At 39.6% G+C, this 20,040-nt stretch overlaps 1 protein-coding gene across 3 annotated transcripts in view; it reads right to left on the reverse strand.

Annotated features, from left to right (window-relative positions):
* EXO1 (exonuclease 1) overlaps nt 1-20,040 on the reverse strand; it is a 41,866-nt gene that overhangs the window by 17,015 nt on the left and 4,811 nt on the right. For all 3 annotated transcript variants that reach the window (XM_055380413.2, XM_055380417.2, XM_031015511.3), the window contains exons 5-11: nt 19,261-19,384; nt 15,261-15,398; nt 14,022-14,234; nt 12,037-12,224; nt 11,234-11,330; nt 5,667-5,892; nt 475-721 (exon numbers count right to left, since the gene is read on the reverse strand). In XM_055380413.2, the coding sequence (XP_055236388.2) occupies nt 475-721; nt 5,667-5,892; nt 11,234-11,330; nt 12,037-12,224; nt 14,022-14,234; nt 15,261-15,398; nt 19,261-19,384 (1,233 nt within the window). The remainder of the gene's footprint in view (nt 1-474; nt 722-5,666; nt 5,893-11,233; nt 11,331-12,036; nt 12,225-14,021; nt 14,235-15,260; nt 15,399-19,260; nt 19,385-20,040) is intronic.

Consider the following 20,040-nt stretch of genomic DNA (forward strand, 5'->3'; position numbering starts at 1 on the left):
GATAGGCTGGATATAGAAAATGTGGCACATATACACCATGTAATACTATGCAGTCATAAAAAACGATGAGTTCATGTCCTTTGCAGGGACATGGATGAGGCTGGAAACCATCATTCTCAGCAAACTAATAGACGAACAGAAAACCAAACACCACATGTTCTCGCTCATAAATGGGAGTTGAACAATGAGAGCACATGGACACAAGGAGGGGAACATCACACACCCTGGCCTGTGGCGGGGTAGGGGGCTAGGGGAGGGATAACATTAGGAGAAATACCTAATGGAAGTGACGGGTTGATGGGTGCAGCAAACCACCATGGCACATGTATACCTATGTAACAAAACTGCACGTTCTGCGCATGTACCCCAGAACTTAAAGTATAATAAATAAATTAATTCTAAAAAAAGACAAAATAAATACCAACAGAGTACATAATACAACAGACAATCAACATTCTGGAGACTTAACTATACCTGCTTCTGGTCCCTGGAACCACAACTGCACCACTTTCTTCATTTTTCCTTTGTAAAAATGTTGCAAATTTATTTCTCGTCCTCGGTGGAGTGCTTACACTCTTTTTGTTAGTAGGTCCATTTACCAGGTCAGGCACAAACACTTCAGAAGAGCTCAATGATTTATTGCCTTCAGAGCTATTTTTCTTGGTCTTCTTCGTAAATGAAAGAGAATACTGACTCAACAGGTCATCTTCTGACAGCTCTTCTAAATAAAAACAAAATTATCTGTAAATCTTTGTTTCACCTGTACTCAGAGATTTGGCCTTAACTTCAGTCTATATCCCACTGTCCTAAAAATAAGGACTTAAAAAAAAAAAACAAAACTATGTCTCAGAAAAGAAAACATAAGGATAAGCATGATTCAAAAAAAACTCCCTTAGGTCTATTTTATAATTTCACACATTAGTTTAAGATTTAATATCAGTTGTTTATACAATTTCATGTTAAAATTACCAAAATCAAAATTTCAGAGCACAATCAATCCTGTGTGGTGATGTATTCATTATACTAAGGGTCTAATTTTGAATATAAAAAAATCTCCAGGAAAATTTATATGTAAATATATGGTTAATGATCAATCGTTAAAATGTTCCAATAAAACCAGCAGCTATTGATACATATGGTTTATGTGTTCTGGGTTTTGATGTATATTGTGAATGTCATATAGTCATAAGTAATTTGTGCTGTAGCTCTGATCCTTATTACTTCACTATGAGGCCCAAGAAGATTGCTGTGTGTCAAATGTATTCTGTGGTATTAAAATAAATCATAAGACTAAATAATAACAAAAGTTTAAAATCTGAGACAGGTAAGTACATAGAGACAGCACTAAGGTTCTTTGAATTACTTTGACTAATTCTGAGTCTGAACAGCTTCTTCTCCACAGAGGTGTAAGCGCACGCTACTGTAATCTTTGTGAAGTTGGTAAGATAGGTTGGGGCTACCAAAATACCAGAAACGAGATGTCTCAAATTTTTAAAAGGCACAGATTTTTAAAAAGCTGTATCAGCAAATTAGATGTTGATCCCCAGCAAAAGTTAAATCTGTTTATTATGCAGGGAATTGTGAGTCCTTGCAGAAGAAGAAATACAAGCGTTCCAGGGTCCCCAACAAGGCTTTCAGAAGCCACACCAGATTAACCTCATTTTTTTTTCTCAATAAGGTTATTAGCATAGCTATTTGGGGACTCCATAAATTAAGCATATCTTGAATTTGGCAAGACACTTGAGTGTCCCTCATATCATCCTAGCCAACAATGCAAAGCCATATCTACTGTATATTAGTTATGGGGATTTGCAGCAATTGCGCAGGCCTAAAAGACTACTGCTGGCAACTGTCAGTCAAAAGGAAGTCTGTCTCATATACTCCAGATTTCTGTACTTGCTCTGATTCAGTTAAACATTATATAAGCAAACGTACTGTAACCAAAACTTTAAGACTCATCAATTTCCAGATGACATACATATATGCATTTATTAGAAAATATACAAAGATTTGAACAAAAAAATTAACAGGCAGAACAATGAACTAAAATGAATTAAGATTATTGTAAGAGGAATGAGTTAACCCACATTTAAGTTTAAAATGTAACTATACCTGGCTTAACAGCAACTGGCAAATATCAATTATCAACTCAGCAAATTCCAGCAAAATGCCAGATTGCAAAAATGTGAATGCAATCTTAGTTTGCAATAATTAAAGCACTGGACTGAAATAGTGCCACAATTCTAAATATTTCTTCTGTGGTAAGCAGACCACATTTCAATAATCATACTCACTGTAACAACTAGACAATTCTTAAAAACCTATATTACATCCAGAGCACAACCTGAATGGCCAAGGAACATAATAGCCTGGAAGAGAAATTTAGGAGTGTCACAATGGCTATCTTTAAATCATCTGAAGGGCTGGTACATGAAATAGGAATTAAACTTACTCTAGTTCTTTTGTTTTGTTTTTGTGTTTGTGTGTGTAGAAAGGGGACAAAACCTATTGATAAGTTGTAGTTATAGAAAAGTAGACTTAGTCTGACATAAAGAACTCGCAAACTTGCTGACAGTGAGCTAGCTACATAAAATGGACAGCGTGTCTTGATTGTAGCAGAAGAAAATGAAAGAACATGTACAGGCCGGGGGCAGTGGCTCACACCTGTATTCCCAGCACTTTGGGAGGCCCAGACGGGTGGATCACGAGGTCAGGAGTTCAAGACCAGCCTGGCCAACATGGTGAAACCCCGTCTCTACTAAAAATACAAAAATTAGCCAGGTGTGGTAGTGGACGCCTGTATCCCAGCTACTCGGGAGGCTGAGGCAGAGAATTCCTCAAACCCAGGAGATGGAGGCTGCAGTGAGCCAAGAACACGCCACTGCCCTCCAGCCTGGGTGACACAGTGACACAGTCTCAAAAAAGGAAGGAAGGAAGGAGGGAGGGAGGGAGGGAAGGAAGGAAGGAAGGAAGGAGTGAGGGAGGGAAGGAAGGAAGGAAGATGAATGTACACTGTACTTCTTATATAACAAGTATATATTATCTTATATAACATACACAAAAACCTTTTATTTCATATGAAGAAACAAAGCTTCAGAGATAATTATCATGAAAATCATTTAGGTTCATAAGGAATCAGGATATTTCGGCCGAATATGTATAATCTATACTTAAATTTGAAAAATAAAAGCATGAACTAAAATTTGCAAGTCTGTTTTATTTTTATTGTTGCTATTTCATTCACTGATGTAGATGTCTGAGGGAAGGAAGTTAAGGGAGAAGGAAGCAATTATAATCATTCTTTCCATTTTAAACATCCTCTATGGTGAAAAAATTCCCACGTTTCCCCAATACCTAGTATATTCCTCTCAGCACTTCTGTTCAATATTGTACTAGAGATTCTAGTTTCCTTCCCCATTTAATTGTCTTGGCACATCTGTTCAAAATCAGCTGACCACATATATGTGGATCTTTTTCTGAACTCTATTATTCTGCACCATTGCTCTCCTTACCTATCTTTACATCAGATACACTGTTACATCACACACTGTGGCTCATAGGAAACCTTGAAGTCAGGCAGTATAATCTTGAAATCAGGCAGTTCAAAAGAAAACAAGCTTAGATTCTTATACTAAGAAAAAGAAATAAAAGGTATTTAAACTGGAAAAGGAGAAGCAAGATTGTCTTTATTCATAGGTGACACAGTCATTTATATAGAAAATCCTACATAGTCCACAAAAGAGATACTAGAACTAATACGTGACGTGAGCAAGGTTGCAAATATATGATTAATGTACAAAAATCAATGGTATTTCTATATACCATCAATGAACAACTAGAAAACAAAACTGAAAATACTATTTACAGCAGCATCAAAAATCAAAATATAAAGATAATTTGACAACAGATATGTTAAGATCTGTACAATGAAAACTACAAAGCATTAAAGACTTAAATGAATGAATCAGAAAACTCACTAATGTTAAAATGTCCACTTTCTCCAAATTGATGTATGGATTTAACTAACTCTCAATAGACTTTTTATTTTTTATTTGAGACAGGGTCTTGTTCTGTCACTCAGGCTGGGGCGCAGTGATGTGGCCATGGCTCACTGCAGCCTCCAACTCTGAGGCTCGAGCAATCCTCCCACCTCAGCCTCCTGAATAGATGGGACTACAGACACACGTCACCACATTTGACTAATGTTTAAAAAATTTCTTTTGTATTTACTTTTTGTTTTACGATAATGTATTCTGAACTAGTAAGACCCTTTGAGCAGGGAAGCTGCAGCTTTGGAGAATAACCAACTGACAGCTTTCTTAATTTTTTTTTTTTTTTTTTTTTTTTGAGATGGAGTCTTTCTCTGGCGCCCAGGCTGGAGTGCACTGCGTGACCTCCGCTCACTGCAACCTCTGCCTTCCAGGTTCAAGTGATTCCCCTGTCTCAGCCTCACAAGTAGCTGGGATTACAAATGTGTGCCACCATGCCCGGCTAATTTTTTGTATTTTTAGTAGAGATGGGGTTTTGCCATGTTGGCCAGGCTGGTCTGGAGCATCTGACCTCAAGTGATCTGCCTGCCTCAGCCTCCCAAAGTGCTGGGATTATAGGTGTGAGCCACTGCACCTGGCCTTAAAAATTTTTTTTGTGGAGACAGGGTCTCAGTGTGTTGCCAAGCCTGGTCTTGAACTCCTAGGCTCAAGCAATCCACCTGCCTTGGCCTCCCAAAACGTTGCAGTTATAGGTGCAAACCACCATGCCTGACCTTTTTTTTTTTAGAAATTAAAAAGCTAAATTCTAAAATGTACATGCAAATGTGAAAAACACAGAATAGCCAAAACAACTTTTCAAAACAAAACTAACTTGAGACTTACACTGCCCCGCTTCAAGATTTTCTATAAAGCCACAGTAATCAAGAGTGTGTCTGATGTAAAGATAGGTAAGGAGAGCAATGGTATAGAATAACAGAGTTCAGAAAAAGATCCACATATATGTGGTCAGCTGATTTTAAACAGCTGTGCCAAGGCAATTAAATGGGGAAAGGAAAACTTTTTAACAAAGGGTGCTGGAACAATTGGACAGCCATATATACAAGGTTAAAAAAAAAAAGCCATAATCCTTACATCACATCGTATTAAAAAAACTAACTCAAAATGGCTCACAGGCTAAAACTGTAAAATTTAAGAGTTAAAACTAATGATAATGTTTGGCTGTGTCCCCACCCAAATCTCATCTTGAATTGTATCTCCCATAATTCCTATGTGTTGTGGGAGGGACCTGGTGGGAGATAACTGAATCACGGTGGCTGTTTCCCCCATACTGTTCTTATGGTAGTGAATAAGTCTCATGAGATCTGATGGTTTTATAAGGGAAAACCCTTTCACTTGGCTCTCATTCTTCTCGTTTGCTACCATGTGAGAAGTGCCTTTCACCTTCCACCATAATTGTGAGGCCTCCCCAGCCACATGGAACTGTGCGTCCATTAAACCTCTTTCTTTTGTAAATTGCCCAGTCTCAGGTATGTGTTTATCAGCAGGGTGAAAATGGACTAATACAACTATAAAACTTCTAGGAGAAAACAGGAGAAAATCTTCGCGACTTTGCATTGGGCAATGATTTCTTAAACATGACCAATATTCACCAGCATTTTGCAAAACTGAAATACGTACCACTTCTTGGTCTTTTCACAATGGATGATTTCCTTGGGAGATTTAACCCTTTAGTACTAATCACTCGTTCCACTCCCACAGTACTTGGATTTTCCTTCAATTGTGGGGCATCTGAAACAATACCCGACTCTGGTCTGGGAGAGTAATTCCTATGCCAAATGCTGCTAACATTAGCTGACTTTTGACATTTTTTGTCATCCCAACTACGACTTCTTGAATGGGCAGGCTAGAAAAGGAAAAGGAAAAAGGTTATTTGCAGAAAGAAAATAATCAATTTATTTCCTTCTGTATCAACATAAATTATAAATAAACATCTTAAGTTACCCTTAAAAACAATAGCTGTTGATGAAACAGCTGTCCTTGAATAACATTTCCTACTTTGCTGGTCCTATACTTTTCCATTAAATGTGTCTTATATTCCTAGGCCTGTTTTTCTTCTGATGAGAGTCAAGCAACTTTGTTAGCTCATTTCTAAAAAAAAAAAAAAAAAAAAAAAAAAAAAGAATCAAGAGTTGCTAGCAGCTGTAGAAAAAAAGATTAAAAGTAAACAAATAAATAAATAAATAAAAATCTTCGTAATACAAATGGTGCAAGAAATAAGACCACAACTGAAGAAATGTGGTCAGGAAAATGGTGTCTTTTAAATGGAAAGCAGCCAGGCACAGTGGCTCACGCCTATAATCCCAGCAATTTGAGAGGCTGAGGCAGGCGGATCACTTGAGGTCAGGAGCTCGAGACCAGCCTTGCCAACATGGTGAAACCCTGCCACTACTAAAAGTACAAAAATTAGCCAGGTGTGGTGGCGTGCGCCTGTAATCCCAGCTACTTGGGAGGTTGAGGCAGGAGAATCACTTGAACCCAGGAGGCAGAGGTTGCAGTGAGCCGAGGGAGACTCCGTCTCAAAAACAAACAAACAAACAAAAAAAGGAAAGCAATCACTTTTAATGCTAATATAAGTTATTCACAATTACTACAAATTTTGGAAGACAATGATCTGCTAAGAGGATGTCAATGATATTCTAATAGAGAAGGACAGCCAAAGGGAAAAAATTAGCAAAGACACAAAAAAAATCATTACAATCCCACCTGACAAAAATCCCACATGAACTCAGAATCTAATCAAAGCCTTTCACTTAAACAAAGGACAAAAGTAAAAATAAATAAAACAGGTGACATTATTCAGAATACCCTTTGAGAATTAATAAGGAAGGTAATTTAATGGAGGGAATGAATATAAAAAGATAGCTTTATCAGTATGGCTCATGGCATTAGATCCCACTGATGGTTTTACTAAATAAAAAAGAGAAATAGACAAGTAGAAAACCAGACTAAATAAATTTTAGATAAATAAAAATAATTCATTTGGTGTACAATTATGGTTCCTACAGAAATTTCTCTATGAGAAGGACAAAATTCTGACAGGAATTTGAGCTGATGAAGGATGGCCATCTTAGCATTCCATAACATTACAATTGGTAATGGGACATACTCAACACTGTCAACTATTTTTGAGTTTCTGAGACAAAGGAAAAGCTTAAGAATCATTCTTAATGAAATTATAGGCCAGGCGTGGTGGCTCACACCTGTAATCTCAGCACTTTGGGAGACTGAGGCAGGTGGATCACCTGAGGTCAGGAGTTTGAGACCAGCCTGACCAATATGGTGAAACCCCATCTCTACTAAAATACAAAAATCAGCTGGGCTTGGTGGCACACACATGTAATTCCAGCTAGTTGGGAGCCTGAGGCAGGAGAACCACTTGAAACTCGGAGGCAGACGTTGCAGTGAGCTAAAATCATGCCACTGCGTGCCAGCCTGGGCAACAGAGAGAGATTCTGTTCAAAAAAAAAAAAAAAGAGATATTCAAGTCAAAAAAAAAAAAATATATATATATATAATGCTGTGGCCAGGTGTGGTGGCTCCACATGTTTTGGAGGCCAAGCAGTTTTGGAGGCCAAGGCAGAATGATTGCTTCAGGCCAGGAGTTCAAGACTAGCCTGGGCAACATAGTGAGACCCCACAGACACACACACAAAATTAGCCAGGCATAGTGGCATGTGCCTGTAGTTCCAGCTACTCAAGAGGCTTGATGCCAGTTACTGAAGATCGCTTGAGCCCAGGAGCTCTGATGGTGCCACTGCACTCCAGCCTGGAGGACAGAGAAAGAGACCCTGTCTCAAATAAAAAAAAAAAAAAAAGAAAGAAATGATAAATACTGTCAATAGTTCAGCTGTGTAAAGATAGCACTTTTCAGTCTCCATCTTTCCATAATCATTCCTCAAAACAATAAGAAACACAAAATTAACCTGCAAAAAAATTAGGAGATAATCTGTGACTTCTAAATCACAGTGAAGATAGAATATAGATGCAAGAAATTAAAAGACTTTGTCTGCAGAAGAGAATATCAAAGAGAAGCCAGTTCCACCTACAGAAACCTGGAGAAAGGCTCAAGAATTAAAGTCTTGGAATTACAGAAGCCCCTGGTGGGGGGATGACTAACTAAAGAGAGAATTATTTGACCTTGTGTCCCCATCTCCAACCTGACTATACAGTCAACAAACATCTACCTGCCTTCAGAACCAGAACAATTGAACTTTTGAAACCCACAAAGAGTAACAGATGTAGCAGGCATTTCTGAAGATAGAGACATTCATTTGTCTGAAAACAGAGATGAAACAAAAGGCTAAATATTGAATGGCAAGGAACCATGCTATCCTTTCCTGGCCTGCCCCAACTCACTTTCCCTATCCTGCTTTCAAAATACAGACAGCCAAAGTTTAGATACCCTAAGCAGACATCTCTTTTTGGAAAAATGTAACTGTGCAGAGAACATTCCAACATTGGAGAATTCACAAATCAAATCCAATGTGTTACCAACCACATCACCCAAGAATGAAGTCCAACATCATAAGCCCCACTCATTCACACAATATTCCCCATGAGCTTTTCGGGGCCCCTTCAAATATGACTGGCCAGAAGTTACCACCATGAGGGAGAAAATAACACAGGAAAAAAGTACACAGCAGTTACAGAGAGCGGAAGAAAACGTTCAAAAAATTATCATATTCTGAGAAAGATAAGAGATGACATCTAAATCTTCAAAAAAAAAAAAGTATAATTAAAGAGTCCCTAGATATAAAAATATGATAGTAGAAGTAAAGAATTCAACAGAATTTCCTGCACTGACAGAAAAGCTCTGTGCTGTCCCCTATGTTAGCCACTAACCACTAAGCACTTGAAAGCTGGCTACTATAACTAAGGAAGTAAAATAGCAATTGTATTTAATTTTAACAAATTTAAATAGCCACACATGGCTAGTGGCTACCATATTACACGGAGCAAGGTTAGAAAATAGGGGCATAGCAACCTGAGTGTAAGGTTTACATCACTGAAGCTGATAAAGTTCATTTTTAGGGTCATTATGGATTTGTGCTCTCTTGGTAGGCTTGGCTTATTTCAGCTTACAGTAATGGTTACTTTTCCATGCTGAATGGATCACCAGTTTGTTAGTGGTCATCTTTTCCAGGCTCACTTCTTTTTTTCTCAAGATCTGGTTCCTTTACATGGTAAACACTAAGATATTCTTAGCCCATCCATAATGAACAATCTAAGAGTTCCCTTAATATATCACTTTTTTCTACATAGGCTGTTTTTTTTTTTAGCCTGGAATCACCCATCTTGAAAAACTCTACTAATCCTTGCAAACTGAGGATACATATCAGTTTCTCTTTCAGCAGACAGTAGAGAACTTGGCTTGGAATCACAGCTCCCCTATTTACGAAAATGGTCAGCTGGAAAAGTTACTTAAGTGTCCTCTAATTGTTTCCTCATGTGTAAAACGAGAATGGTGCTGACTTCAGAGGCTTTCTGAAGAGTGAATGACTTACTATGTCTAAGGTGCTTTAAAGAGCACCTGGAACATAGCAAATGCTCAGAAAATGTTTGCCATTATTATTAGGAAGCATTCTCTTAGGTGGAGTGAGGGACATGCTTTTTATTTCCACAGAGCCTGGAATACCTCTTTAGTGTAGCACTTACCGCATTTCTTTCTATAGAAACACATCTCCTTCCTATTTAGGCAATGGGCATTTGACAGGCAAGGATCTTAATTTTCCTGTATTTCTTATTTTTCTTCATATTCCAGAACCCTAGCTAACCTAATTACATTGTTTCAGTGCTTGATAAATGTTTAGTAAAGGAATAAATTAGTGAGCAAGAATTAAACTGGAAGCTTGGGAAAAGAAGAAAATATTAACCAGAAGGACAACTCAAAGAGGAAAGAGCATGTAGCAACGAAATGGAAGCCAAAGTTTATTTCCAAGTTTTCCAGTGTGAGAACAAAAGAGACCTGTGGCTAACACTCATTCACTCAACATATAAACATAGTAAATATCACACAGCAGTGAGGATCACCAAGTTCTGCCTTTATGAAGACCACATTCTATTGGAAAGAATCAGAAAAGAATAGAAGCATGTTATACAGTAATAAGTGCTAAGTAGGAAATAAAAGAGAAATGTGATTAAAAGTTGATTAAAAACATGAAGAGTTTAGTTTTGCCTATAAATAGACTTGGAGGCTACAGGAAATCAGAGACGCAAGAGACAGTGAGAATTCTGTGGTTGGTGCACAGGTGAGAGACTGGAGTAAAGATGGAGATGTGAGTTCTTTACGTAAATGGGATTAAAGCCCTAAGGACTTACCTAAGGAAGAAATGTAAACAGAAAAGAGAACAGAGGATAAACAGAAATACAAAGAGAAAGAGAATGATGGGAGACAGTATCTTAAGGAATACATACAATACTGAAGAAGCAGAAGAAAACAGCAAATTGCAGCCAGGAGCGGTGGCTCACGCCTGTAATCCCAGCGCTTTGGGAGGCCGAGGTGGGCGGATCACCCGAGGTTGGGAGTTCCAGACCAGCCTGGCCAACATGCAGAAATCCTGTCTCTACTAAAAATACAAAATTAGCCAGGTGTGGTGGTGCATGCCTGTAATCCCAGCTACCCAGGAGGCTGAGGCAGAAGAATTGCTCGAACCTGGGAGGCGGAGGTTGTGGTGAGCTGAGATCGCACCATTGCACTCCAGCCTGGGCAACAAGAATGAAACTCTGTCTCAAAAAAGAAAAAAGAAAAGAAAACCGCAAATTGTTTAAAGAAACAGCAGGGGCTTGCATTAAATATTCGTTAAATTGTGCATGAGTGAAAAAACAGCTTTAACTCCCGTAGCATTCCTAGGCTTGGGTCTTCAATGGTGCCAAATGCCACAGAAGCCGAATGGAGTGAGACGAGAAAAAAAGGCATCAAATGCTTGGTATATTCAAATGAAATGCTCAAGGATAAGGGTTTGATAATAAATAACAGTCACTTCTTAATTTTAAAAAATTAACCAATATACCTATGCTCTAATACATGTAATTTCTCTAGGATCAAGTTGTTTTTAATGTACATTCTGCACAGAGCCTGGATACAGAAACGCTTAAAAGAAGCTTAGTGTATGAAGATTTGCCTTTAATCACAGCTCGGGACATAACTAAAATGTGTTTTCATAGAGTGGTCATCAAAACGTTACCATAGCAGTGTCTGGATTGTAGTCATCGATCTGTTCAAAAGTATTTATATCTTTATTTCCAAGTGCTATTTGAAGAGCTATGGAATCATCAACATATCTAGATTAGTAAGATTAAGGAAAAATGTATTTATTAACAACCAACCAAATGATATTATACTAAGATGGAAAAATGTTTTCTATTGTCACAGAAAATCCATAGGTTTATGACTTAAATGGAGTCTCCTTACTTTATACATCAGCATTACTGAAAGCACAGACACAGTTTGCTAGTCTCTATCTGTCTCTGCAGGAGTTGGTGTCTTCTGACAAGGGCCCAGGCCATCACTGACTCCCTCCCTTTAAGGGAAACAGAGGGGAAAGTCCTAGCCACCACCTAAGTGAGTCAGGGCTCTGCATCAGCCTGCATGTACATGGCCAGTGGCTATGGGAAGGGCATCCTCTCCTGGTGCACTCAAATGCCCAGAATGCTCTTCCTGATAAGTCGAGCTTGTTTGCCACGACGAGGTCCTCTCAAGAGCCACCTTTGGAATGTGTGCCGTAAGTGACGGACCCTGTGCATGCTTCTGTCAGTCAATCTAAGTAATCAGGATGCATAGCGGATGAGCCTCGGGTTTATGAACAAAAAGCTGTTCTAAATTTTCACTAGCATGGTAATTTAAATGAACAATATACAGATTTCACTATGAAAAAAGAGAGCAAAAAATAATGTGCAAGCTTTTTACTAAATGCCTAACAAAAAATATCACCATAAAAATATTGAAGAAAAATGCACAAATTCTACCATTCTGTTTCAGAAAGGATACTGCCCAGCGTAGCTTAGTGTTTCAGGATCAACATCATCTTCATAGGCGTTCAGAGGAATAAGTTTCCTTTTGATGGGATCAAAAACTAGCTGATAGAGGAAGGTATTGTTGGCCCGAATAAACCCTTTGATGTAATCCTCTGGTACCGTGATATTCATCTTGAGATAATGTCCAATTTTCTTGATAACCTAACAATGCATGCAAAAATATTTTATCTGCAACTAAAGAACAGGGAACATATTATCCTCAAGGCTGATTGATTTACATTCATAAAGAGGGATTGAAACATTAACTGCTTTCATCTACATTAAAAAATTCTACCAGCTAATACAACCATGTTACATCACTTAAAATTCTAAGACTCATAACTAGTATTTTCTTTGGTTTTTCTATTACTAATTTGAAGGATAAAAAAATACAGTTATATAGTACATCAAGTTTGTGTTTCTAGGTGTAACTCTGAGATACATTATCCATTCATCTTCAAAGTCCTTTTTATCAAGAAAGGAAAAAACAAAGAACATCCAAAATCTGAGAATTAAAAAAATGCAAATATTTCTAGATCATATTTTTAAACCAAGTTGACATTCTGATTTCTGTGAGAGTCATGGATGCTTAAAGCTGGAAAGGATCCTAAACATTGCATAGTAAATTCATAGATGAAAAAGGGAAGGCCCAGAGAACCAAAGGGATCCTGGAGTCACAGGCTAGTTAAGGCACGTGGTCCTATTCCCACCCGGGACACTATCTTCCAACCTAGAGATCTTTCCATTACATGACATCACTCTTAGTCCTGAGGACTCAGGCCTTATACTCCTGGAAATAGAAAAATGAAATTTCTGCTCTGCAAACTGTAAGGGTTTAGAGAATATCCAAGGGGGAAAATGAGCTTCTTTGTTTATTTTTTAAGAGAAACTACAAAGTAGCAATGTCCAGAGTCTCAGAATTTTCCAGATGATATATGACACATGGTATCAAATGAGGCTTAATAAGGCAGCAGATACAGGTTGGATACACATTATCCAAAATGCTTGGCACCAGAAGTGTTTCAGATTTTGAATTTTTTCAGATTTTGGAATATTTGCATATACACGTTATGAGATAACTTGGGGATGGGGCCCAAGTCTAAACATAAAATCCATTTACGTTTCCACACACTGACAGCAAGAGGGTGAAGAAGAAAAAAAACTCAATTTATGTTTCATATAAGCCTTACACACATAGACTGAAGGTAATTTTATACAGTATTTTTAATTATTTTGTGTACTCTTCACATGATATCAGGTGTGGAATTTTTCACTTGCCTGCTGGGACTCAAAAAGTTTTGGATTTTTGAACATTTCAGATTTTTGGATTAGGGATGTTCAACTTGTATACGAACACAGCTGTCTTCTATTAGGCCACATTAAAGAGATTTGCATAAATGTATGATTCCTCTCTCTCATAATTTTTGTTTTAAAAAATATGATTATTTTTCATAAAAGCATGCTATTTATGCTAACATGTAATGAGTTTATTATAAAGTTTAAGTCAATTGATAAACATTTAAATTTTTGTTTTAATTTTTAATTCAGTAAATATCAATAGCTATCGCCTACATAAACAAAAAATATTACCATAAAGGAGCTTGAGGAGTGTAAAGGGATCCTGCGACCAAACAGTTTGAGAACCACTACTATAGAGTTATAGCACAGAAGTCAAAAGACTCCAAGTTTAATTTTACCCTAGAATATTTTCTCCTTGAGCCTCTTTATACTAGTCTTTATTTTAAAAATCACTACTTTTTTGCCAATTGCAGAAAACATGATTTTCCCAATATATGTTAGTTGCTAAGGCAAAGTTCTAGTGCCTCAGTCATTTGCTCCTTTTAATAATGTAATATAGGTTATTCGCATAACAGAATATTTAAATCCATATTATGATTTATTATTTTATTAAGGAAATGCTTCAGAAATTGAATATGACACTTAGCAAATCACTCTTACCTTTACTATATCTGGATTATTGGCTAGTCTTAGGACTTTGCATGCCTTTGCTAATCCAATCCCACGCAGTGATGACAGGTAGTCACAACCTGAAAGAATACACATGTAACGAAACTTCTCTTCCGTGAATACATCCCCAAGCTGTCTGCACATTCCTAGCCGAGCTTGATCAATTTCAAGTCCATTTCCAAACTGGTCCATCTTTAAAATCACCTTCAAAAGGAAGGGAAATTGTTAATACCTAGAAGGGCCACTTTTGTCATTATCTAATCCACTGCAATAATTTTAAGAAATCTTTCTTGTTCTTCACCATAACACTGAAAGACAGGAGACATAGATAGACAGGCTGATGATTACTAAGTTTACAAATAAAGTATGCTGAAGCATAGGATACGACTAGACAAGGCTATACAGCTAGGACTCAACCGTCACAATTCTGGTATAAAGCAAGCTCTTTTTGCATCTCTTTATTTCCTACTTGTGTTACAGGGTTGTCATGATAATCAAACAGTAATGCATACGAAAAACATTTTCTCTTTCTCTGTCACTTGTACCTTTTAAGTAATCTTTTTCCTTATTATTGAAGCAATTGATGTTTATTGTAGAAAATTTGGAAAATATAGAAATTCAGGAAGAAAACAAGTCATCCTTATTCCCTCATTTATCACTGTAACCTAGTATTAACCTTTTGATAGAGACCCTTCTAGTCATAAATATAGGCATTAACAAAAATGAGAACATCCTGTAGTTTTGTATCTTAATTCTCCCCTAAATAAAGTTTTCCATGAAATAGTTTTATACATAATTCGAAATAACTGCATAGCAACCCTTTAGTACATAAGTTAGTATACCTAACCTAATCAAGAAATATAAAGCATATGTTGTCATTATTAAAAAATAAAACTGGTACGTCCACATTCTACTAAAGAATCTGCATAAAACAATAACAAACCTCTCCAACCTTAAGGGCTTACTTTGAAAAAGTATCCAGATTACACAAACATCAAGGAGCAAAACCCTTCTTTTCATTTTAAATAATTATTAACATTATAAAAATAGATGTCAGTTGCAAATATCTATTAAATACAATAATTTATCTTATAATATTTTATAAATATTATAAATTTTATAAATATTATAAATTATCATAATTTCCTGGACAGGAAAAATTTCAGCTCCTTGATTTACACTACTCCTATCTACATAGAAAAGTAATATATAGTAGTCAGAGGTGAGTACCTTTTTACAGCCAAAAGCTAGGAGATCCGAGTCCTCTGTAATTATGGCTTGCACAATTCCCGCTTTGTTAAGATAGGCCAACTGCGCATCAGCTTCATAGGGAGCCACGAGGCAATCTACCCCCTGAGACCGGGCAGCCTAGAAGAGAGAATCACAGTGAATCTCTAGCACGGCATCTGGAAAGTACTAAACAACTTCCTGTTTCAAACCCACTTTATTACTAGCCTCAGCAGGCACATGCTAATATTACTTTGAGAAATCATTTCCTTTGAAGTAGAGTTTTTCTACTATAAGTTTTAGTATATGTTGAACTAATTATATAGCCATTAAGACATTTTTAAAAAATCAACTTATAAAATTTGGAGAAAAGAAATACTGCTACACAGCCAGAGGAAAAAAGAATCCTACAAGCTACAAAAGTAATCATTTTATTTTTGGAGACAGGGTCTGGCTCTGTCACCCAGGCTGGAGTGCAGTGGTGCCAGCCGGCAGGGCACACTGCAGCTTCGACCTCCTGGGCTCTGGGCTCACGTGATCTTCCCACCTCAGCCTCCCGAGTAGGTGGGACTACAGGTGCATGCCACCATGCCCAACTAATTTTTTTGTATTTTTTGTAGAGACAAGGTTTTGCCATGTTGTCTAGGCTGGTCTCAAACTCCTGGACTCAAGTGATCCACTCGCTTCAGCTTCCCAAAGTGTTGGCATTGTAAGCGTTCAGCCATTGTGCCTGGCCCAGTTATTTTAAATTATAGAAAACTTCCATCTTAAGAATGGCTATGTTCCGAAAATATACATTTGTTTGGAGTTTTGAATATACGTTCCCCATAAAAATAACAGGTTGTCCTGTCAAGCTACGAAAGTCAGTGTACTGACACAGTATTGATAAAATTATAGACCACATCCAGCAATGTCTTGGGGGGAAAATGTATACGTAGGTATATGTGTGTATACGTATACACACACACGTATATATACACACATACATAACTCTCCTCTAATAATGTATCTTACATATATATTATAGGCTATAGCACTACATTTAAACCAATGCATTATGAGAAAATACTTTTAAAATAAACTTGCCAAGAAAAACAGCCCCTATCACAGCCACTGTGTCAAAATCTAGGCAGCTGGAACTGGAACTTCCATGTTCTAAACTATGGGAAAATGGTTCCCAAGGCCTGAAGACAGGCTTTGGGAAGTTAAAAAAAAAAAAAAAAGAAAAAAAGAGGAAAGAGGTATCAAGATCCTGCTGCTATCAATTTTGGTAACAATTTGCTATTTTTCTCATTTTTTTTCCTTTTTTGGTCCAGCAATAATAGTCCTACTCTCATCCTTTTGAGAGGTGACAGCGTGCTGGCAGTCCTCATAGCCCTCGCTCGCTCTGGGCGCCTCCTCTGCCTGGGCTCCCACTTTGGCGGCACTTGAGCCCTTCAGCCCACCGCTGCTCTGTGGGAGCCCCTTTCTGGGCTGGCCAAGGCCGGAGCCGGCTTCCCTCGGCTTACAGGGAGGTGTGGAGGGAGAGGCGCCAGTGGGAACCGGGGCTGCGCCCGGCGCTTGCGGGCCAGCTGGAGTTCCGGGTGGGCGTGGGCTTGGCGGGCCCCGCACTCAGAGCAGCCGGCCGGCCCTGTCGGCCCCGGGCAATGAGGGCTTAGCACCCGGGCCAGCGGCTGCGGAGGATGTACTGGGTCCCCCAGCAGTGCCGGCCCACCGGCGCTGCGCTCTATTTCTCGCGGGGCCTTAGCTGCCTTCCTGCGGGGCAGGACTTGGGACTGCAGGCCGCCATGCCTGAGCCTTCCCCCACCTCCGTGGGCTCCTGTGCCGCCCGAGCCTCCCCAACGAGCACCACCCCCTGCTCCACGGCGCCCAGTCTCATCCACCACCCAAGGGCTGAGGAGTGTGGGCAGAGGTCGCGGGACTGTCAGGCAGCTTCACCTGCTGCACCGTTTGGGATCCACTGGGTGAAGCCAGCTGGGCTCCTGAGTCTGGTGGGGCCTTGGAGAACCTTTATGTCTAGCTCAGGCATTGTAAATACACCAATCCGCACTCTGTATCTAGCTCAAGCTTTGTAAACACACCAATCAGCACCCTGTGTCTAGCTCAGGGTTTGTGAATGCACCAATAGACACTCTGTATCTAGCTGCTCTGGTGGGGCCTTGGAGAACCTTTGTGTAGACACTATAACTAATCTGATGGGGACAGTGGAGAACCTTTGTGTCTAGCTCAGGGATTGTAAACACACCAATCAGCGCCCTGTCAAAACAGACCACTCGGCTCTACCAATCAGCAGGATGTGGGTGGGGCCAGATAAGAGAATAAAAGCTGGCTGCCCCAAACAGCGGAGGCAACCCGCTTAGGTCCCCTTCCACACTGTGGAAGCTTTGTTCTTTCGCTCTTTGCAATACATCTTGCTACTGCTCACTCTTTGGGTCCACGCTGCTTTTATGAGCTGTAACACTCACCGCAAAGGTCTGCAGCTTCAGTCCTGAAGCCAGCGAGACCGCGAGCCCCCCAGGGAGGAACGAACAACTCCAGACGCGCTGCCTTAAGAGCTGTAACACTCACCACAAAGGTCTGCAGCTTCACTCCTGAGCCAGCGAGACCATGAACCCACCAGAAGGAAGAAACTCCGAACACATCCTAACATCAGAAGGAATAAACTCCAGACATGCCACCTTAAGAGCTGTAACACTCACCGCGACGGTCCGCGGCTTCATTCTTGAAGTCACTGAGACCAAGAACCCACCAAGTCTGGACACACTTTTACACCACTATTTGTGTCCAATCAGGGTTTCTCCTCTACTTCCGCACACAATGCAGCCTCTCTTCTCCTGACTACACAGAGCACACATTTCTTTATACTTCACGCTCTGTCCTGCACCCATCCCATCGTTTCCTTCTAGCTTGACCCATACAGAAAAGAGCCAGAGACTCAAATGACAAAGCCAAAATCAGAACTGTAGCGCCTATTTTAGCTCAGGAACTGGATGACAGAACTGTAAGCTAGAAAAAGCTGACTCCACCTTTATCATCATACCTTTAACAGGCCAGGCACGGTGGCTCACACCTGTAATCCGAGCACTTTGGGAGGCCAAGGTGGGCAGATCACCTGAGGTTGGGAGTTCGAGCCCAGCGTGACCAATATGGAGAAACCCCATCTCTACTAAAAATACAAAAGTAGCCGGGCGTGGTGGCACATGCCTGTAATCCCAGCTACTTGGGAGGCTGAGGCAGGAGAATCGCTTTAACCCGGGAGGCAGAGGTTGCAGTGAGCCCAGATCGCACCATTGCGCTCCAGCCTGGGCAACAAGAGTGAAACTCCGCCTCAGAACAAACAAACGAACAAAAAAACCACAACACCTTAACCAAGCAGGCTCTAAAAAGGGGAAAGTGAGGGCTGGGAATGTGGGCACCTTGACACTAAGATTTACAGGAATAAGGAAAGAAGCTGCTGCAAGGAGGAGGTGAAAGGGAACAGAAGTCTGTAGGGTGCCTGGGGCAACGAAGCTACATCACAGATCTGTCATTCAAGAGTGCCGGTTACCATTAAGTGTTGAAGACTGTAGGAGAGTTGGGTGAGACCGATGCCTCCAGGAATTTGTTCCTTCCATCTCTTTATTTTTTTAAGTTTTAATAGAGACAGGGTCTCATTATGTTGCCCGGGATGGTCTCAAACTCCTGAGCTCAAATGACCCTCCTGCCTCAGCGTCCCAAACTGCTGGGATTACTGGTGTGAGCCACCGTGCCTGGCCCTGTTCCTTCCATTGCTATGGAACAACATGACTTAAAAAGAGAGCCTTACTTATGCCTTAGGATTTCTCCTTGGAAATTGCTGAAGTCTTCTCTCTCTAGTGATGCTGTTCCCTTCTTCTTCTGACATCTGCCCTTTACTTGAGGTTAGGCCTAGAACAATTTTCCACCCTTGATTTTCTTCCTCTCCCATTAATAAACAAGTTGTAACTAGCTTTGGTGAACTTGCCCATCTGCCCCTTTGTCTTACTTTAATTACTTTGTGGGCCATGGCATGTGTGATATTGATAGACCGGGTGAAACACTCTCGAGCTTCCGAGACTTTCCCCTCACGAAGAAGTTGCTTTCCCTTAAGAAGATTGGCTTGTCGTCTTCTGCAAGGGAAGAACATTTTTTAAATATAAAACATTTAAGAGGCTGACTCAAGAAACTGTAACAGAACTATAATTCAAGAAGCTTTCCTAGAATTGAAAAAAGTTTTTGACTCATTAGAAAGTACACACCAGGCCCTTGAGAACATTAACACAGATGCTTTAGGCTTCTAAGGCAAAAAGAACAAGTGATTTAGAATGATTATATGCACACACACACACAAGATTACCATTAGGCTTTTCCACAGCAATTCTTTTTGTCAAAGAAAATGTAGTAACTAAGATACTTTTCAACAAAAGTGATAATGTAGCAGATACATAACATTTAAGGAAATCTGTTCACATACTAGGCTATAAAATAAGCCTCAACAAATTAAAATTTTATTTATTAATTTTTTTTAGGCCAGGCACAGTGGCTCATGCCTGTAATTCCAGCACTTTAGGAGGCTGAGGCGGGCAGATCACTTGAGGCCAGGAGTTTGAGATCAGCCTGGCCAACAGGGCAAAACCCCATCTCTACTAAAAATACAAAAATTAGTCGGGCGTGGTGGCATGCGCCTGTAGTCCCAGCTACTCGGGAGGCTGAGGCACAAGAATTGCTTGAATCCGGAAGGTGGAGGTTCCAGCGAGCCAAGATTATACCACTGCACTCTAGACTG

This window comes from Gorilla gorilla, chromosome 1 (assembly GCF_029281585.2).
Source record: "Gorilla gorilla gorilla isolate KB3781 chromosome 1, NHGRI_mGorGor1-v2.1_pri, whole genome shotgun sequence".
Taxonomy (NCBI): domain Eukaryota; kingdom Metazoa; phylum Chordata; class Mammalia; order Primates; family Hominidae; genus Gorilla; species Gorilla gorilla.